The sequence below is a fragment of the Scomber japonicus genome, chromosome 11, assembly GCF_027409825.1.
Source record: "Scomber japonicus isolate fScoJap1 chromosome 11, fScoJap1.pri, whole genome shotgun sequence".
Taxonomy (NCBI): domain Eukaryota; kingdom Metazoa; phylum Chordata; class Actinopteri; order Scombriformes; family Scombridae; genus Scomber; species Scomber japonicus.
Genome location: NC_070588.1, coordinates 14134250 through 14157493, shown reverse-complemented (window position 1 = coordinate 14157493; position 23244 = coordinate 14134250). Strand labels below are relative to the sequence as shown.

The 23244-nt window shown below is 38.7% G+C and overlaps 1 protein-coding gene across 1 annotated transcript in view; it reads left to right on the top strand.

Moving 5' to 3' along the window:
- The window catches only part of LOC128367544 (receptor tyrosine-protein kinase erbB-4-like), a 319149-nt gene that overhangs the window by 141939 nt on the left and 153966 nt on the right, over positions 1–23244 (top strand). The window contains exon 2 of the mRNA XM_053328130.1: positions 11802–11953. Within this exon, the coding sequence (XP_053184105.1) occupies positions 11802–11953 (152 nt within the window). The remainder of the gene's footprint in view (positions 1–11801; positions 11954–23244) is intronic.

Here is a 23244-nt window from a genome sequence, read left to right as displayed (position 1 = left end):
CTAAAAGATTCCATCTCTCACATTATATTTATTCTCCATGTCATCACGTCACCCTCAGATTGCTTTAGAAAAACATATTTACTTCTCACGGCACAGTCTGTGTTTAGAAATACCAGTTTATGTGCGGGAAATGGCGTATGCATGATTTTGGGTGTATGCATCGTTTATGCATCTGGCCCCTGGTCCACAAGCCTGCTGAGAAATCATTTCCCGAGCAAGCGTGCAAGGCAATTCCGTCACAGTGAAGAGGGAAAAAAAGGGTTTTTTTAATGGGGAAAAATGGGAAGCAGGGGAAGAGTTAGCAGTAGCAGCCAGGATAATTGATGGCAACTGTTGGGTACAAGATTAAGATTCATGGGTAGGACCACACATGGGCGCTGGAAAGCAGTATGTGCTGGAGGCATGAAGGATATGAGGCAACACTTTGACTGGCCTGCTGGCTTAATTGATTGAATGTTGTCCCAGATGCAGTATAAAAAAGAAACAACCATCAGAGGGGATTTCAGTCACTCCTGGACTGAGGTCTGTGGATTCTAACACCTGGGCCTGGATTGAAAAGGATGGATAGAGACAGAGAAAGCTGGAAACAAGTGGAAGCCTAGAGGCAAGAGAAGCACGCTTGCATGTGGAAGGTCAGTCCAGGTCCTATCCCCAAACTGGCTAGAAAAAAAGGCTTATGGGAAAATGTGTGAGTAACACTACCACCCCTCAACATCTTCCCTTAAGGAGCCTTTCAGCAATGTGCGTAACACACAACTGCCCCAGCGGAGCTGCTCAGTAACAGTAGAGGGTATAGCTGCTGTGAATGTGACCACTGTATAATTGTAAAGTAGGGTCTTGTTGGAAAAGTGCAGTTCAGTTTTTATGGATACAGTGGCTTATGTTTAAAAAAAAACATATCAGTTTTCTATATAATGAATACCTATGAGCCATTGCTCCAGTCAGTGTTTGATCCTTTATGAAGACAGATAGCTCCCAAAGGGGCCAGCTATAGAATACTTCATGCTGTCTTATGAGGTGTCTTTATAGCAGCAATTTGCAAGTTCGCCCATGGTAAATATCTGACCCACTGAACTGATTGTGATTTATACTGTAGTAAGAATGAATGGGAATTCATGCACAGAATCTGAAATGAAAAAGATTAAAACTGAAGGGAGATGGCAAAATCGAGGTTAAAGGCAGTATATCTAATAGTTTAGCATCAGTTAGTCTTGACATTATTTATAGTTACTGTAAATAAATGGAAGCATTTGTGAGAGCAGATGCCTCCACGCTGAAGAATTTATTTTACATTGTGTTCAACATATAGATTTTGGTTGTATGTTGGATTATTTCACAGCACGGTAATATGTCTATAAAATGAAAGGATCCAAATAGGGAGGCTGTCTTCTTAAATTTAAGGATGTAGAAAGTATATTGATGCCCTACCATCAAGGTAAAAATGAAAGTATTTTCTTCAGAAAGCCAAGAGGTCTGTTATATACGCTTGCCGTTCCGAGAATTAATTGCACTAATACAGAAGCACTGATGTGAGATTATCTGCTCCATAGTCTAGTAATATTAATAAAGGTAACAATTAACCTGACAATGATGTATCAGTGTATGAAAATACTTTACAGATTTAACTCTGTAATGCAGTGTAAGCATTTCAGAGAACCACTGTCACCACATAGCAACATTTGGTTTATTTTACATGTGCCAAGCATTTAAAATGACTCACTTGTCTATCAAGAGCTTGTCAGGTGAATTAGAATGAATTAGAATTATGCAGATGTTGTCATGTGTCTGTGTAACTTCAGTTTATTACTGCTTAACAGGACAGGCACTCCATTACAAAATTAGATCCAACGACTCGACATACTAGACAGCAAAGAAACGATTGTGGTCATGGTAATGACCATATGACTATTTCCTGGATGCAGTACATTCCAGTACCCTTGAATCAAGGTCAGCACTGAAGAATAATTCTTACATAGTTTCCCAGCATCCCAGATCCTGTGTATGACCATGATACATCCGCTCCACCCTCCTTCGTGAGAAGTTTTATGGTGGTAACAGGGTGGAGGTTTCTAGCACTTCTTCATGTACTCCCAAGGTGCAAGAAGAAAGAAACACTTGAAGCCTGTGGTATAAGAGAACTTTATTAGTAGACCAAGGTGTTTCGGCTTGCGGCCTTCATCAGCTATGTCATGCTGGGTGTAATTGATCTGTGAGATAACAGCCACTATTCGCGCAACAAGTGTCCCCTTGTCTGGAAAACATGAACATATGTTATTTTTAAAGGGGAATTTTACATTTCAAAGTCTATTTAAAGGTCCTCTACTACTGCATGTGTGAAACAAAGCCTTTAGTGGCTCCTGAGGGAGCTGGATAAAATGCCTTGAGTGAGTCATTTTTTAAGCTTTTAAACAAAGGATTGATGCGTCAATTTATGGTTAGCACTATTTCTATCTATGCTCACAGAGGTATTGTTCAGTACTGCTGTGCCATGATTTACACAGACCCTTGCATGTTTGTTTCAAAATCATGAAAAACCAAATTTGATTTCTAAATGTCAGGTGTGTGTGTGTGTGTGTGGTGTGTGTGTGTGTGTGTGCGCGTGTGTGTGTGTGTGTGTGTGTACTTTACTGATCAGCCCCTGATGTCCAGTCGAGTATGTTGACCATGCTGTTTGGAAACAAAATACCTTCCGGCCAACATACAAATGTACCAAATTTTGTCCCTCTTGCACACACACTCAAGACTGTCACACACACACACACACACACACACACACACACACACACAGAGCCTGTTCATTCGAACCCATTGCCCAGCCTATCTGCCGTCTCTTTTTAGCAGACTACTGGGATATGAATCACCTCAGGGGTTTACTGTTTCTACTATTAGCATATAAAGAGCATGTATTTCACTCCACCTTTGTGTTAGCAGGAAGTTTCTAAAACTGCAGGAGCAAAGGCAATGCCTTCTGGGAAAACTCCAAAACTGTTTGTAATTAAAGAGGCTCGGCCTGAAGCCAAAGGAAAGTCAGGTGGTTTTGCCATGAAATAGAGTAATCACATGAATACACATGTGCAGATACATGTGCAAAGACACAATCATCCAGGCAACGCATATACACACAAATACATATACTGTTCAGGCTACATGTAAAACAGGTTTAGTAACACAGAGGAGCCTGACTGTAAATCACTCATCACATCTGTCACAAGCGTGTTTTGACACAGAAAAGCTGTGTGACTCTCTCTTGATCCTGAGTTGTCATCGCACTGATCTCCTGAAGTCACAGTAAAGCAAACACACCTTGAAAGACTGATGGCATTTATATATACTGTACTGTATTGATTAATTAGCCACAAAGGAACAGTTTTAGCAAGACCATCTAACTGAGCATGCTTACTGTGATTAATGCACTATAACTAAAAATGTGTGCATACTGGAATATTTATTATCAAGGGAAATGAAGCCCAGGTATAGTTGATAAAGATGACCCTATGCATTATATACTAGTAACCCTGTTCTACAGTGTAATTCATGATGTGAGTTACACCACCAAAGTCAGAGGTGCTTACTGTAGTTGGTTAGAAGCTTCCTGGTATGATACATGACCTGAATACTGTTACAGTTAAATTGTCAGAAGGAAGAAATACAGGTGCCATTCTTTCCTGCTCAACAAGCTGAACTTGTTCTACACCTGCTTTCTGACCTCGCCCATTTTGGGGGAGGTTTAACAGATGCAATCATCGCCCCCCTTTCTCACATTTAAACTAAGCTCTGAAACCACATAGTCTTCATCAAAAAGTCAAACTCTACAGCACTATCCATAGCAGCCATCTACACCCACTTTCTTGGTAATGAAGCCTCTGGAGAAAATGATGAGCCTGCTTTGGTACTATTTAGTTTTGAAATGCACCATAAATCATGTGTATCTTATTGTCAGCATCTCACTAAACCAGGTTCATTTTGCCCTCCAGCAGTTGAAGTATAATTGATATTATGGTGGGGTATCAGCAGCTGGTGGTCATGCACTCATGCTCAGGGACAATTCTCCTAAATGTATTATTCAGTTACAAAAAAATGCTACCACATGCAGTGTACACTTATATTAGATACTCACCCTTTCTCTTTTTACCAACTCAGCCCAATTGCCCTCAGTTAACGATAGTCATTCAAAGCTTATCCATTCTCCATAAGCTTCCATCTATAAACAACCAAAAATCAATGCTGGGAAAACCATTATATCGATCACCGCTGCAAAAACTGTATTTTCTATTTAACCACTGGATGCTGTGGCAACTCACTAAACAATCTAAAACAATGAAGGGAAAAAGCATCAAAGCAACCATTTAGAATATCTGGACCGAGGCCAATACATAGATACAATCACAGCTTTTCTCACCATCATCCGAGTATTCTCACACATAAATTCCCTCCGTGTGTTCATTGTAAGAAATAAGCCATTGCATAGAACAAAAACATATTTGATATATATATTTGTAAATATTGGATTTTTATCATTTAAGCTATTACAAACAAAAAACATCTCACATACCAGACAACAGAAAGCATTAAAATAGACCACAGTGCAGTTACCACACAGCCTCTTTAATCTGAAGTCAGTTCAGTGAATACTGAGATATTTTTTGCAGTAATTCACAATCTGGTCCGTATACACACATAAAAACACACACAAAAACTGGTTAGTGTACGGCCCAAAACACTTTTCACCAGACCCACCGTCAGCAATTCATTCAGTCAAGAAGAAGCAGCTAGAGGTAATGAAGTGTGTGTCAGTGTCAGCCAATCACTCCCCTGTGACTTGGATGTTTTTTTTTCTTGTATGGAGACATGTTTAAATCCTACAGAGAAAAAGAGAGCAAGGTTTTGAGAGAGAGTAAATGGATAGGATATACCCTCCATACTACTTGGGCATTGCACTGACCACTGTAGGTTTCCTCACAAAAATCTTCTTGGTGATTACTTAAAGTTATCATTTAGAAAAGAAAATAATTAATTAATGTACATGAAGTCCCAGCTCTAGTTTTTCCACAACAGTCAATGAGACATTTTATTTAAACTTCATACCGAAATGTTTGCAATGTGCATACTATGCACGTACTGTTACATAAATGTTCATTTACTCCTTTAATAGCAAAAGTAATCATTAACAACACCAGCAACAAACATTCACATAGGGCACACACACAGATAACCTTGGTGACAGTAGTGTATTATCTGTGGCAGTCTGAATTACTGTTTGCATCCACATCAGACATAATAGATAGCAAATGAGTGAATGAGAGTGTAAATAGTGGTATAAATTAAGTAGAAATAATGATACACCAATGGATGTGTGTTTGTGTGAAATGTAATGCAATACAGTTCAATACAAGTTTACACACTTCCCACAGGAAGTTTATGCATATATATCTTACAGAAGTATGCTCTCACATTTGTCTTGGAAAAAAAAAAAAATTGTCCTTTTGTTGTTCTTTTTTGAAGTATCACATCCATTTAACAGCTGGTTGCAGGATTAGCTTCAGTCACAAACGAAGGATAGCAGGAAGTTGAGCTCTTATGTTCACTTCCAATTGCTGAAAACTTGACTTTTTATTTTTCCTTGTCTTGTTGGGGAAGACTAACTCCCAAACAGTTTAAAAGATACATAGCTCTGACATACTGGGTTATTACCTTATAAAGTTGTCATGGCTAACATGTTAGCAAACAACTTTACACATCTAACAGGCATGGAGCAACACCAGCATTCATTTGGAGTTGTATTTCTGGCAAACAGACCAATATACAGTAAGACAAATATTCAATATCACTTTTCTTTTACCTGAAAATAAAAATTGGTGTTTACTTGCTTAACATTTGACTTTCTTCACCCACTAGTGACTTGATTGTCTGCTGTTTGATACTGGGCAGGTAGCATATCTGTTTATTAAAGCGTATTTGCTGAAAACAGCTGCCTGCTGACGGGAAATGGATTAATGAGAATGGTGACATGGAACACTACAGAAAAAAAAGATCATATCTATAGACTACTTATTAGTCAAATTAGTAATGTATCAGATGCATGTAATCAGGCTCTGTAAGAAAAAGTGTGCAAGCTCTGGCATTTGCAGGCTATTCTCTGTGGAAATCTCCCACAAGGTGTTAGGTCTGAGTGCACTAGTGAAGGCATGAATGTTAATTTATGGTAGACCATATGGAGACAGTGACAGCATTGTTGGTAGGTGACCAGAGCTCGGAGGGCAGTGAGAGGTTAGCTTCACTGGACCATGCAGCCATCACGAACACTCATTTAGTTATTGTTTCTGATGCTTATTAAGCTGCTCAGCAGATGGACGATAATGTGGGCCATGATTACCATCAGAAGCAGTGGCTTGTAACTCATACTTAGCCACCAAGGCTCATCTGGGGGACATTAGGGGACAAAGGACAGCTCTGACCTCAGATATGGCACTCTTTATTTGGTTAAGCTTGAGAGAAAATGTTGTATGAGGCAGCATTTGAGTTAAACTTCGACTGGCTTCTGTTGTTTATTCGGGGCACGTTGGCCAAGCTCAACTATTGACAGTGTTTACTTATAGAAGTGACATTTGCAACTTTATTTAATTCAGTCAGTTACTGGCTATTGGGATGACCTTTTGCTGGCTTCCCTGGCAGGAACCTATAAACCTCAGAGACTTGCCAGCTTTATAGACATTCAATAATTGCACAAGGCACTATTGATGAAGTTGTTGTGTGCACCACCTATGAAATGAAGTGGGCAAGGAGCAGAAACCACAGCAGCAAAGTGCCTATGTAATCCTGATGAGGGTATTTAGGAAACTAAAACTGATGAAAATGTGGCTTGGGGGAAATATAGTCTTTTTTTTTTTTGCAAACATTTAAAACAAACATTTATGGAAAGAGCTCACTGATTATATTCCCACTGCATGTGGTGATTATGCCAGAGATGGTGATGGATGCCTTGTGGTCTTGTCTAGTGGTTGTCTGTTGAAAACTCATGATGTATAGAAGCCATTTAAACCCAGCTACCACCCCATCTGTCCCTCAGAAAGTATGTGACTGATTTGTGAAGGAAAGAGTGATGGATGTAGAAGGGGGAGAGAGAGCTTGTTTGGCCTCTTTACTCGATTACAGGTAGACATCACTATCTATCTATCTATCTATCTATCTATCTATCTATCTATCTATCTATCTATCTATCTATCTATCTATCTATCTATCTATCTATCTATCTATCTATCTATCTATCTATCTATCTATCTATCTATCTATCTATCTATCTATCTATCTATCTATCTATCTATCTATCTATCTATCTATCTATCTATCATTATGCCTTTCTTGGAAGTTGGTCCCTACAAACCTTTGGTTGCTGATTTTTTGCAAGTTTGCTATATCCATATTGTTGTTACCAATATTGTTGTTGCCATTTACAAACTAATGAGAAGATAAACAAGGCTACTCACAAGATGGTGTCCACTGGAGGAAAAAACAACAACAAGCAAACAAAAAACTTATATACCATATATTGAGGCAGATATGTATACATACTCTTGTCATTAATTACATATGTTGAATCATGAATTATAATTCATTGCCTTAAAGGCACACTATACAGGATTTGTTGGTTGCTTTTGTAAACATACCTCTTCCCTCCCTCAACAACGCCACAGAGAGAGAGAGAGAGACAGAGAGAGCTATAGAATGAATAAAGAGAGGGAGCTGCGTTAGCAAGAACAAAGCAGTGAATCAGATAAATAAAACATAGCATTTTCATAGCAATTACATTCTAAAGCCCATATGAACACGCCCACAACTCTGCACACCCCCGCACAACCCCGCGGGTACGTTCCACGTTGTTGGATTTGGTGTTAAAGCAGTCAAAGCACGCGATTCATCCTGTCTGCTGTGACTTCTCTCTGCTCCATGTGTGTGTACTGTATGTTGCTCCGCCCCGCTCTTGGTCAAACAGCCACAGAGACCTGTTATCTCTATACATCTATGACACAGACAGAGAGCAGATGAGAGAGAAGGAGACAGCGATTTAACCTGGTCACTGCGTCATGAGTCCTGACCTCACACCCTGCGTGCTGTTAATAACTGGGGGCTACTCACCCACTGCCCAAAGATTGATGCCCAGACACAAAGACAGGCAGAAGGCAGGGTCTCTGTTGATATGTACACTGTCACAGACTTCTATTGGGTCATAAGTAATGATTGAGAGGCAGTATTTTTGTATGAGTCTATACATTGTGTTTTTGGGAAACTCCTGTACAGTATGCCTTTAATCCATCACTTCTGAGATGAAATGAACAAATTCAATCAGTATACTCACACAAACACACACATGCATATATATATATATACACACACATATGGAACAAAGACATTGAATTCCATTGGCATTTTCTGCTTTACATGCACAGGGGAGTGAAATCCATCAAACAGAGAAGATGGATTCTCTTTTTCTCTTTCATGGAACAGCCGTAAGTTTTAAACAATATGAAGATTCATCTGCTCTTGCAGTCTATTCCTGCATCATAGGCAGTATGTTAAACAGTTGGCGGCTCAGTGTCTTATAGCATGTCCTCCTGGGCAGGCTGGTTGCACCAGTATAAAAAGCAGAGACTGTGTTTTATACAACCTTAACTGCGATTTACAGGATCAGATGTAACATATTGAGCATGGAGACAAATGGATTCGATCATGCAGTGAGAGGGGGAAAATACATCCTGAGGTCTATTATTTACAGCCTGCCCACATTCATGCACACACATGCAGACGTATCACCAGTAGGATCCCTGAGCTTTGCAGTATACCTGCAACAGTTCATACTTCTTCGATATATGCTCCACACAGCACAGATGGTTTTGTTGTGGTTCATTTGGCAGTCAGCTCCATCTCAGGCTCATGCAGAGCTATAGGATTGTTCATGGTGTTTCATTAGAAATCACACATGGATTTAAAAAAAATAAATTTAATCACATGGATTTCACATAACTCCAGACAGGTTCCAAAAGTCAGCAGACTTACTGAAGGCATGCTTGAGGAAGCAAATAGGTATAAAAAGTAAATTTCACCAGACATCACATGACACAATACCCCCTTCCTCTGATCTTGGCGCCCTGCCCCAAGGGTGCAATAACAGTTTATTACACCTATCCTCACTTTATGACCCCTACCCCCAACCCGCTTCCCTCAACTGTTATTGAAAACACCCAGGTCTGCCATATATCATTCCGGAGCAGCGTGCTATGCTATGCGCAACCCAGCTAATCACTACCAGCTCGTATGGGTATTGTCCAGGTCACAAGGAAAAGTTCCTCTTATCTAATATCTGCTTAGGTATGGAAGTGTTTTAACACAATCCCATTTATTTTCGCAGCATGTGTGGCCTTAAGGCTAAATCTCTGTTTTTTTCCCCGTATGTATCTGTGGTGTAATGATGGGGAGTAAATAGGAAATGGAATTGAAAGGTTTCGCCACATAGTGGCTGTATGGAGAAAATGAGTCTGGCCTAGTTTATTGCTTGCTGAGAGGATCGAGTGCAAATACTCAGGTTGGATTGAGGGGACTATAAGGTATAAAAAAGATAGCACAGTATAGTGTATAGCAGGGTGTGAAAGGGATCTTTGATTAAAATGCAAAGCGTCAGTAAAGATCTTTCAGGGTGAGGTGTTCAGAGAGAGAGGGAACAACTCATGGGTGACAGTGTGACAAGACTCAGGGAAGGAACCGTCAACCCTCCGTCACAGTGATGGCTCCTCTGTCACCCAGCATGAAGAGGGTGCAGGTGGGGAAAAAGCACACCACTATTGCAATGCAAATTAAAATTAATTATAATGCTTCAAAGGAGCGAATGTCAGTGTCCATATGTATGTTAGCCACAATTCAGCATTCTTAAAAAATATGCTTAGATAATTAAAAAATCACTGAGGACATATTGTTCTAAGTCCAGTAGGTTATACAAGAGGTCAGTGAAGGCTTCCACAAACTCTCGATAGGTTTTTAATATCTGCACAAAATAACTGAGTAAAAACGGCAAAAATTCAAAAACATAATTTTTATCTGAAAATATTGCAAAAAAAAAAAAAGGTTTTTACACTTGGCTGGGGTGGAAAAAAATGTTGTATTGTGTGAATGTAATGTTCCTCAAATTAATACATGAAAGAAGCATAAATGCCATATTTCCTTCATATTTTCTATGTAGTTTTTTCACTATTTGAGGTTTGACTGGCATTCTGTTAATTGTGTCATGTTGTTGTGTGTACTTCTGCAATGGTTCAGTGGCACCTGACTGAAAAAATGTAGGTCCACCAATTATCGAATTTTGACAAACCAATTCCTAATATGGATAGTGGACAGAAATACACATACATTTACACTTTCTGTTTTCTGATTTTTGGGAAATGTGGTTAAAATTTTGCCTGGCAATAGACTAGGATTCAAATGCTTTTTTTGAGTCAATGTACACGTACTTATACAGTTTTGGCCTGATTTACGAAGATCCCAAATAAAGGGTACAAAATTGTATGTACAGTAATAGATTGTGCTTTTAGTGTGCATGCATTTTGCGGGTGATCTACTAAGAATAACTGCGTAAATGAAAACAGCAACAGGGTGGAGACAGCAGTATTTAAATGAGGGTTTTGGGTGTCTGGAGTTTGGACGAGCAGAAAGCTGGAAGTGCAAAATGAAATGTGATCAGGTTCTAGTGGAAGAGGTTAACAAATACATTGAGTTATAACAAAAACAAATATTACCAGAAAAACCGACATATGGGAGAGTATTTGTGACTAAGTCAATGTTGTTAGTAAAACCAAAAATATTCCACTCCAAAATTATAACACAGGTGGGCAAAATCTGTCCTTTGCGTATACTGTCATTGTGCCTCCGTCCTCCTCTCTACATTAATAGCAGTCATCTGTGCGCAGTGCACAGCAGGTTAATACCTGTCCTTTAAAGGTATTATTTATAGACACAGTTACCGTCAGCAAAACTACCTTCTAGTTTGGTAAATCACAATGCCTGTGCATTGACATTATTTACATTTTCTCCTCCCTGTATTTTGCACACTGGGGTTAAAATGCCCCATATTGAATATTCATTATGGCAAAAGTACTAAATGGACAGCGCATACTATCTTGCATAGTTGAAAGACGCAAGCCACAGTGCACCGCGTTAATAGATTAGCTTGCACATTTTTTGCGGGTGAAGTTTGCACATGTTTTTACACATGTAAACCTTTAGTAAATCAGGCTCTATGTGTGTATGCGTCAATGTTTTCATGCTAGATAGGGCAGCAGTTGATTGGGCAGATGGCTCATGTCGTCATGGGGCAAGGGTGTGGGGGATGGTTAAGGTTGGTGATGGGTGGAAAGGGTTCTGTTTAATTACTTGTCAACTGCCCTGAATGCCCTGCAGGGGATCTGAGGAAGGGTTGGGGAGTTCTTAGTCAAACATGACCAGGCTAGCAGAGCAGGTGCTGCAGCTCACTTTCTCTGGACTGATGTTTAATCCACATTGTCTTTGAATGATTTTTGCAGCACAGCTCATATATATACACAAACCTTTGTGTGTATGTGTGTAGTCTTTACATTCAAATTACAAGAAAATCTTATCATGGTGACCCTTGCGGTCGTGTTTATGGTCAGTTTTCAAGCTGACGGTCTGTTTAAACTGATGTGCCATTTTCTCTGTCATTGTTTCCATACTAAAATTTGCTATATGCACTATTAATTAACAATGTCTTATCTTTCTGTCCCTGTCTCTTATTTGCTTAGTATGTGCTGGCACAGAGAACAAGCTGAGCACGCTGTCAGACCTGGAGCAGCAGTACCGCACCCTGAGGAAATACTACGAGAACTGTGAAGTCGTAATGGGCAACCTTGAGATCACAAGCATCGACCGCAGTCGTGACCTCACCTTCCTCAGAGTAAGGACTAAACAGAATGATACAGTAAAATGATAGATTGTATATTCAATGTGCTTAATTCATTTGAGAATTGACTGACATGTTGTCAGTTAAACAATATGTTACTAAAGTGATTTTCACTTAGTAATCACTGTCAGTCTGGTGATTGAATGAGGCTGCAGGCACTGACTGTCTCAGCTTACGTGAACAGAAGCAAAGTTACAAATTAGATCAGCTTTAAAGTTCGTAGCTCTATAACATGAGACAGACTTCCAGCCAAACAAAAAAAATCATGTTTATTATCATGATGAATGTGAATTACATTAATTTCCACAATGTCTTTCAGTACATGAGAATAACCACCAAATATCAACATGTGTAGGAATTTTCTAAAACCAAGGAATAAGTTCAGAATGTGAACTTTGTCATCATTGTCTTCTTATTTGACCTTGTGGCCCAGATAATGTCCTGTGCTCAGATCCTTTTTTTTCCCAATCAGCACTCAGATTAGTGTCTTCATAGCCAATGATAAGCGGAGAGGAAAGTTGTTCTAATCAAGGTTAATCAGACTTCTTCTCTTGTCTGGGTGTCTGACTGATTGTTCACACCATTGAAGTCTGAGGCATAGAATAATCAAAATCCAAATATAACTTCATCTGGAAAATCTAATTTTTGCTTAAACAGGATTCACAGACAGAAAAGGAAAAGTTATGTGGCATTGAACATTCATTGCTGCCTTTTAGAAAACATTCAGTTTTCGTATCACATTTAGGAGTTATTTTATCAACCATCATATTCCTAAACTGACCATGTGAACCAGATGATTCAGGCAGGATTGATAAGAAACACTGGGATGTGGTAAATGACTGAAAGAACACTGTGGTTGTTGTTGTGCTCTGATGCTGAGGATGTTGTTTGGGTGAGGGAACTGAGGCGGAATTGTAACATGAATGCCTATTTCTAGTTTGGTTTGACAGACACATGCATATACACATAAACACAGTGTCAGTTGATGTCAGCCCCCAGCCCTTTGGGGTAAAAGCAGTAATAGTGTGGTAATGAGAGGTCAGAAGGTGGCAGGAGAAGTCACTGTAGTGAAATTTGAAGGAGAAAGAACACACACACACATTGGTTTTTTGGTGAAATCAGCTGTTACTGTTGACCTCTGTTGGCCCTCCACTTCTCAATAACATCATCCTGGACCATGTTGGCTGCACTCTGCACAGCTAACACCGCCCAACTCCAATTGATTCCAGTCTATCTGAGGGACTGCAGAGCTCCCCTGGTGTTGTGCTAAACTGCTGACTGCATTAATGGGCCAGGATGACTGTTTGAATAAACTGGGCTACTGAGACTTTGTAGAGAAAGCAGTCCCCCAACAAGGAAAGCTGTGTTTTCATATTTTGCTCCATAGAGTAATGATTTTAAGTTAAAATGGCAAAATGATTTATTTACATCACAAAGTAATGGAGTGCATCTTGTGTATTTAGTTTGCATGGACCAAAAAAAATCAAGATTGATCAAAGCTGCAAAACAAAACAGAGTCATTAAGTGTTCCATGATTTTGCAGAGCAATACTGACATCCCCCCCTGTGATGCAAAACAAAACCAAGATGATATTAAGAAAGGGGAGCAATGGATGGTAAAGTGCTACCATTAGACCCCTGCAGAGGTAATAAGCCCTTCTGACTCAGATGAAAAAAGATGGTAGGGGGGATAGATGCAGTTCAAAAGCCCAGTGTGATTGTTGTTTAACTACACAGAACCAATTTTTGTCTTAAAACAACAGTCACACCTCTACGTTTGGTCTAGTTTTGGTCTTTTAGTCTCATCTGTACAAGATTATATTACATAAAGGAATACTTGCAGGTTGAGGTTAAAGGTGCTTTTAAATACAATCCCCTCTATACCTGCCTGCTTCTGCACTACACCACCTCTCATTTACAAAACAGCTCCCTGTGGCACCAACTTACCAGGTTCTTCCACCTTTCCATGGCTAGCAATTAACACGGGTTAATTGAACATGCTAATTAAGAACACAGGGTGCCAAACAGCAAGGGAGCAAGAGGGCAGGGTGCAGTATATTTTTAGGAAATATTATTATTATTATGATGACACATTAACACATTAATAACATGGTTCCCCAGGGAGGGAAAAAACGTCACCTTGAGGTAGAGAAGAAGTGAAGAAAAAAGAAAAAAAACTATTGTGCAGCACCTTACCATACCACCTGTCTCAGGGAGGTGATTGAAACTGATGCTTGTGCATTGGCTCCTTGGTTTCAAGATAGCCAAGAGATTGATGGCTGCCTCCCAAAGCCCCTAAAACAGCTTTAGCAGTAAATAGAGTCCATCTTCCAAACTGCCTGCACAACAGATGAATCAACGCTCACATGGTGATTAATAACTGCAATTCAACACTGCTTTCTCCCCTCTCTCACATATGCACATGCAAACCAGCATCAGGGTTTAATCACACCTAGTGTATACATCGTCAATGTTTAAATCACTCCTAAATCTATATTCCAATTCCTTTTAATATTTCTCCAATTTTATAAGATATGTATTTGCATACTGAATGCTTGCACATTAAAAAATTGAGATGAAGTTGGAGCCTGCTCAACGTATCCGAATGTGATATTTTCTTTTTAATTCAGTCGTTTCTTTTTTTCTTGAATGGGATACCAAAGAAAGCAAACACACTTTGGCGTCCCTCTTTTCCCACATGTCACTTACTTGCATGCGCACATAAACGGATCTGTGATGATGAAATATTAATTTTTCCCTCTCCTCCTCTCTTCCCAGTCTCAGTAGGGACCCACAGCCACGCACTCAGATCAGATTGTTTGTCTTACCATTGCAACCATTAGTAAACATGTAATTTTTCCCAGAGTATTAATGCAATGATCAGCCTCCTTATCAACGCATTGCTGACTCACTGATTCCCCACCTCTATCCCTGTACTTCTAAATAAGTTATGGAATTATCATTTACAGATGGAAAGGTCTGTGTAGTTAGTATGAAGAAAGAGAATTTAAAATAAGATAAGAAGGTAAGAATCAGGTCATCATACAGTGTATTTCTGCATTTAGTTACAAACAGTATGCGTCATTTAAGATCAGAATATGAACCCACCTTCCAATGTTTTCCCTTCATCTTGTTCCACTCATACACATACAGGTAAATAAGGTAGAAACGGTATTATAAGCAGCTTTCAATATAATAAAATCCAATATAACCGACTCACAAACTATGGCCTTATAATATACCATAGAAATGAGTCAATTCACAATAATTTTGTACCAGTATTGTTAAAAAAATAACTTTGCACATGTATTTCTTTGTTGATGATGAATTTTCTTTTTTCCCTTTTTTTGACTCGACCAGTCAGGAACCAGCTCTATAACCACAATTGTCCATAAGTGAGTGAATGAGTGAGTGAATGATGAAGTTACACTACTGGTTGACTGGCTGAGTGTTGGAGTTTATAAAGAGTTGGAGTTAATAAAAAGAAAGATGATCGGTGGTGGTTTCCATTTTATATCTGAACTTATACCAGGATGCAAGCTTTTGGTATGATTTATTCATTTATTTGATTTATTTTAGGCTTGTTTTGCCTATATTGAGGCAGTACTTGGCATAGAGGCTGACAGGAAACAGGGAGAAAGAGGGAGGGTAAGACCTGCAGAATAGGTCCATGGCTAGATTCAAACCAGGGCGATTATATAGCATGCGCACTAACCACTCAACCACCAGGGCGCAAGCTTTTTATTTCACATCACAAATTACTAACAACAGCATTAAAACACAAGTCTTCCAAGAAAACATGTGACTCATGTAGGCTGTTACAGTATATCAGTTTATTGTGGGGCAGCTGCTCTGCAGGTGTGCTTAATTTGACTGTAACTGTGGTAATGTGTGGAGTCAGAATTTGCACCCAAAATGCTGTCAGAACTTTCATTTACAATTTCCACCACAACCTCCATTTAAAAAAGGTGTATAGAGGCACTCTGTGCAGAGTGCCTCTATAACAGATGCAGGGGAAGTTAACAGATAATTACAACAGTCATAATTAAAATGAAAGTAAGTTATGTTTTAAATCAAACATCCCGAGACATGAATGTATTATAAGTATTGTTCTTGCAAACATCATTTATAACCTTTTTGTGGACTCAGATTTAACCATGTCATGTGATATGCTACTTCAGTACACTTAGCAACACATATCACTGGGACCACTACAGAAAATTACTTATGAACATTTAATATCCAATAATTCACAATACACTTAATAATAATAATTCACACTTCAATTGACTATCCTTATCAAATTGGCCACAATTTCACACATTGACCATACACGATCCAGCTTATTCTAGGTCTTGACCTAGTCCTCACACCCTATCATTGCCTATGTACTGAAGGGGCCCTGTAAGAACCAAGGGTAGTGGTCTGCTAATGTGGCCCTGAATGACACTTGTGTGAAGTGTTCACTTGACCCTCCTCTTGTTCAAATGACTCTCAGCTGTCATAGTGATGTGTACCAGATGGAAACCACTGTGAGCAGCCCAGTGAACAGGGACATAGACTAATGTGACGAGGTTAAAGGGAAAAAAAAAACAAAAAAACTTTCTTTATGAAGGCAGAGGTTTGTATGTACAGAATGTCAACACATGCTGCTCTGAGTAATTCCATTATCGGTCAATAGTGATGAGCAAACGTTCTGCTAAAGAGAATCATCTTCCTCATGCAACGCTGGCAATACAAGGTGAAGAGAGGTGTAGTTCAACAGGAATGTCTTCAGTTATTGTATTTTCAAATGAGCATTTAGGGCCAAGGGAAAATTAGATTGCAGTAGGACTAACCTGCTGTCCCTCTATGCTGAAATGTTAATATGAACCACTGAGGACATGATGAAATGCTTTGTTCTCCTGCACAAACACAGAGCACAGTAGCTAGCAGAGAGAGCGAGAGCCGCCACTCCATGAGACATATTGTGCAAACAAGGTTTACAGCAGTTCATCAATGTTAGCAAGCTGAAGGTTATAATAGGGGAGATGTTTTGTTGAAAACTAAAAAAAAGGTTTTGATTATACTGCTTGCTCTGGAGAAGCAGTATTTTTAACTTTTTAAAAAAAAAAGTTGGTGCAGCTAACAGCCATTAAGTTCACATTCAGAACACAACCAGCAGTATGGCACTACAGGGCAGGATTACTATGGTGGTGGTGTGGTGGTGTTTGAGGTACCAATTAGACAATGAGTTACTTTACAGGAAGTGGAGTTGGACATTGATAACTTAATCTTACTAAAGACTTATCAGAAGTCAAAACACTGCAAGGTATGGAATACTCGGATAGGATAGGATTTTACAACCTGGAAAGTTATTATGGTGGCAAATGTTCTATCTTTAATTGTGATAATTGCAAAGTAAGCAGTCAAATGTCTTGATTTTTTTGCTGAGCCCTACCTGTAACCTGAGCTGACAATGACAGGCTGGTTCATGGTTCGTAAATTATCACTGGATTGACCTAACAAATCAACATTATATGACCTTCAGGTGCCTGTCAGATATATATCAGAGTTATACAAGTTATGATGGGTTACTATGACAGCAACTGATTTAAGTTGTTGGACAAAATTAAAGCAACACCTGTAAAATACAAATGTGGTTGAACATGATAGATCAGCAGCACATGAAGGATAGATTCACAATTTTTCAAGTCAGTTCTAAACAATAGGCAGTTGCTCAAACAAACTCTGACAATATTCACATCAATAATGTATTTAAAAATGTATTTGAAGATAATCCTGGGCTTCACATAATCCTAGGCATCAGTGAAATCAAGACAATATCTTTCAAAGTTACTGTCTCTCTCATATATATACATATATATATATATATATATATATATACATATATATATATATATATATATACATATACATAGCTTATATAAGTAGCTTTTAAATGCCATTTCCCACTGCATTTGAAAGCAGCATCTATTCCTGCACTCCATCCTATTCTTCTGACATCTTTCTTCATACTTCTTGACTGGCATATTTGTCCCTCAGGCACCAATGGTGCCCTCCCCAGCTCCCTAATTTTTGATGCACTGTTAGATGAGTGCAGATTACGTTGGCCCCCTGCTCCTCAGCAAACTCCTTCAATATTAATGAAGACTGATGAAGTGCTTGGGAGCCCCTGTCTTTCAGCCCTGACCTAGATTGGATTGACAATTGCAATTAGCGTCCCCTCAAGTTCATTTCCATCACTTTAATTTGACACGAAGAAGGACAGTGTGGGGTGGGAAGTGAGAACATTGAGAGAAGGAAATCCTGAGGAGAAAGATTAGACAGGGAAAATGGGGTGAAAGAGTTTGATCGGGAATTAGTTTGAAAGCTAGACAGTTAAGAGGAGGAGCATACTTTAGCGAACACTAAAGAAATTGAAGAGTCGCTAGAAATCTTACCTCAATGATATCTGAAGTGATTTTCTGCAGCTTACTTTTTACAGTTCTTCTCTCTTTACTTTTTGTTATGTACAATAGCAGCCAGAGTGAAGTCTGTGGTACAGTCAAATCCATCTTAAGACATTTAAGCCGGATATAGGCTGTGATATCCACTGTGTGGTTTCTACAATCGCCTGTAAAGTTCAGTATGTTTTTTTTGTGTGTTTGTTTGTTAGTTTCTCACTTCCCACATGTTATTTCTCACCTCTAAAAACAAGTGTGTAAAATGCTGCGATAGCAGCAGCTGGAAGTTAATGATTCTTCATAGTTTTGCAGGAAAAAATGTGAGTAAGCTTATATGTATGAGACTGTGTGTGTGTTATTTTAACTAATAGGAAATGTGGCATCAGAAAATGTTCTCTTTGCCTTAGAGACATTTATTTTAAACCTATCTTCTCACAGATTTAGTGAAGTTATCAGAGCCTGGCAGTCCTACAGTATATGCTCACTACACAAGTTGTGTAGGGCCCCACAGATTACGCAAGGGCCCTGCTTCCCCCTCGTGTCAAAGCAAGTGTTAGTGTTAACAACCTCAATGAGAGGATGAAGTGGAACTATCCTTCTGGTCACGAAAAGAGTAAAACAAAAACAAACAAAATTGTGAATTGTGGGAACAGCAATCAGGTAAACTTGTTTTATTTCCTTTCCAAGTTTGATGTCAGCAAATAACAGTGATGTTAAGTTGATGTGCTAGACTGAAGTGCATCTCTCTGTAGTCTACCTGTCTCTCTCTAGGCTGTCTGTCTTGCTAACTTAGCTGAGCAATGCATCTCTTGGTCTGTCTTGCTAGCTTGCTTGGCAGCCGCTTACAGTATTGTGTTCTGTATGTTTCTTGAGAGTGAGATATAACTAATATGTTTTATAAATGACAATTGTCAACAGAGTTTATAAACTGCAGCTCGGAAAAGATAACCATGTTGCATGTGAACATGCGTTCATACAGCATGTTCTTGCATGATTGGCATTGGCTTTAGATTAAATATTACATTTGAATTGCTGATTGGCGTGGCATACTGGGTCATATGAATGCCCATCTTAGTAAACAATAACCATCAAATATTCAGCCAAGCCATGGTTTAAAGAGTACTTTATAATTGAAAATGTGTGAAATGAAACATGGTTGAGCCAGTTTGAATGCAGCTGATAACATTAATAATAGCATTGTTATGTATAATTTACAGATGCTATGCTTATCAGTAGAGGAGATTCTGGATCATCAGCCAGTATAAGCACAGACTCAGTTGAGCCACATCTAGCCTCAGCCAGTATTAACACAGACCCAATACAGCTGGCTTCATCAAGTACTAACACATACTCAAGTGAAGTACAGGCAACATCAGCCAGTACTAACACACAAGGTATACAACTAGTATCAGGTACATCAGATACAATCAGCTCAGATTCTAATTTAACAGTTGTTGCTCTATACCAAATGACCCAGCAGATTGGCCCCCAGTCTTAACAGCCATTATGAGGACTGACCACAGGTCTATTCAGACCAAGACTGGATTTTTCTTACTCTAAAGAAAAGTCTAGACGACAGATATCAAATGAGGAAAAGATTACCAGGATGTGGCTTTCATTTTCAATCAAAAACAGCGCTGTGAATTGTTTTCGCTGCAAGCTCTTTTCTACGACAGACTACAAAATGATAAAGGAAGACGTGAATGACAGGTCAAATATGAACGCCATTCTGAAACACCAGGAGGGTAGTCCTGAACACACAAACAATATGATTAAGTGGAGGGAACTTGACCTGTGCCTAAGTCAGGGACAGTCTCTTAACAAGATATAAATGATATTTCGGGTGTTGAAAGAAAGAGATTTCCGGATGTCCTTGACTGCTTAACAGTGTTACATTTACTTTACATCAATTTTTCAAGACAGTACAGGTAGGCATATTTGACAACATATAGTTGCAACCATAGCCTTTAGGTGTATGTTTACAATGTATAACCAAAACTATCATAAGGGTGTACAGATTTTATTTGAGTATTTCATGACATAAAGCTATAATATGGTGAGGACTGGACTAATTATTAGTCAGTCAGCAGAGCCAAAGCTTTAGTGTTACATGTTTCACCCAGTCCCTGGCTGAAAGAAGCATTTAGGGGTCCATTAGAAAAACTATTCTACTGGTATAATGCAAACTGCCTAAAAAAGATTTAGAATTACTGACAAAATCTGACCCCCTCCCCCACCGCCATGGAAAAATCATCTCAGCAAAATTAAAGATGGCGAGACACATGCTCATTATCTTGGGAAGCACACACAGAATGAACTGATGCAGATTGTGAGTGAGATTCTGCAAGCAATAGTGACTCGAGCAAGAGACTCAAAGTACTTCTCCACTATCAGAAAAATGGTGTACATTGGACTGTACACCTGACATTAGTCACAAGGAGCAAATGTCCATTTTTCTGAGAACCATGGCTTTACAGGGAAAGTCAAAGATCAATGAACACTTCCTTGGCTTTGTGAATGTTGAGGTTACAACAGGCTTGAATCTGTCCACTGTTATCTTAGATAAGCTGAATGAGCAGAGGACTCCATTTGAAGATTGCAGAGGGAAAGCTTATGATAACGGGGCTAGTATGAAGGGCAAGAACCGAGGAATATAGGCCAGACTACTCAAAGAAAAAGTACCAAAGCAATGTTCGTCCCATTGCAGATGCTGCCAAATCATCTAAAGATGCATGGGTTATTTTGGGCATGTGCAAAAGCTCTTCTTTTTAGCTCGCACACAAAGATGAAGTGTTTTGAGGAAACGTGATACAAGAAAGTATCAGCTCCAAGGTGTTAATACAATCACGTATCATGCTTCTGAAGTTCAGAAGGCATTACTGAAAGCCAAACAGGATATCAACAATCCTGTGGCCAAAGTGGAAGCACAAGAGGAGGAGGAAGTCGGGTCCTACTGCATCTTGCTGTGTTGTATGGTATGAGATACTGACAACAAACGACAAAACAAGCTCCTACAATCCAACTCAATGCAGCTGGATATAGCAGTGAATTTAATCTCAAATCCAAAGGAGTCCCTCACTACATACCAGGAAACAGGATTTTCTGAGGTCCAGACAACAGCCAAAAGTATTTGTGAAGAAATTAATGTGAAAGCTGTTCTGAAAGAGAAGAGACTGAGAAACAACAAGAGCACCTGATGAACTAGTTACTAATAAGGAGCTCTATCCTAACCTTTGGATACCTGAGGTCAGCAACCTGAGGTCTCCCATGTCATAGGAATGTTTCAGTGGTCTGACCATCATGAGTATAAATCATGACGTGGGGAAACACGTCCTATGATGACATGAAAAATGAGGAAGATGAATATTTTGATGGCAAGATTCAAATGTTTACACTCTTAATAACATTTAAGATTGTATGGCGGAAGAGTGTTTATTTGGCTTGATGCACATCTACCTGCTTTGTTAATGTAGTGTGATAAATTACTATCAGTTGTTAGATAGGAGAAGTTATCCAGTGTATTGCAAGAAAATCTTTGATGACTTTGTAAAAGAATGGTTGCCCTTCACCTGTATTGTAGTTGTCCGTGGCCTGTCATTACCTAATACCTTTTTTTTGTTTAGATTTTTGTCTTTGTGCACATGCTGGGACTGCAGTGCCAGTAAATCAGGCATGTAATCTGATTATACCTACCTTGATATGTTCTGTTATTTCAGAATAATAAAAGAGAAAGAGAGAGAGAAAATACGTGTATTTTGTAAATGACTACTTAACTATGTGATATCAATTTCTCCCAGACAGTCCAGATACACTGGTGCCCATGCTGATGTTGAAATGCTCAGGCTGTAAAGGGAACTAAAGCTAATCACTCAACTGTATACGTTTTAATTACCAGTTAACAGAGTCAAAGCTCAGTGCTCTATTTTATTATTTTATACCTTTTATATGTCTTATTTATATTAATATTGATATGTACTTATCTTATGATAGATACAATGTTCTATTCAATATATATTGTTTGTTTATACCTCATTCTGTTCTGTATAGGTCTACTTATTCTTAGACCGACAGATGGAGCAAACTGTTTATGGAGGGAGGATTGTAGTAGGAGCACTGGGGTGTCAGGTGTTACTGTGTGGCAATGGCAAATTGTGTAAAAGGCTCACAGTTAAGGTAGGAGGACCCCTTAACAGAATTTTGCTTAAGGCCCCAGGGAGGTCAGGTCCAGCTCTATATCTGTGTCTGCAAGTATGTGTGTGTATTTGTAATAATACACAGCGTTAAAACCTGCCTCCTTATTTGACTGACCGACACATTTTCTTACTCCCTTTCCCACTGATAGGCAGCCCATATCATATTCCTGTCTTTGAGCCTATTGACCTATAATTGCAATAATATTTTATTTATATAGCACTTTTCAAAAACAGTGTTACAAAGTGATGTACATACAACAATTCGAGATATGAAAGTATGAACATATAAACAATACAAATTAATAAAAACAAATTTCATAAAAGAAGTAACAGAATAAGTAAAAACCAAAATAAAAACTGAAATCAATGTTGAAATCAATGCAATGAATAAATCCTTAATAAATACACTATTCATTAATTATATAATAATATAATATAATATAATCCATCAATAAATCATTCAAATCATTTACAAAAACAACATTAAAATAGTCCATATGTACCTTGTTTAAAAATGCATGAATTAATTCCTAAATAAATAATGGAATTTCAAAAACAATTTGAAATCCAGTTTTAAAAAGGGGAATAAATAACTGAATTAAGAAAACAACTTTTAATCAGGCATTTAAAAGATAAATTCCCTTTTC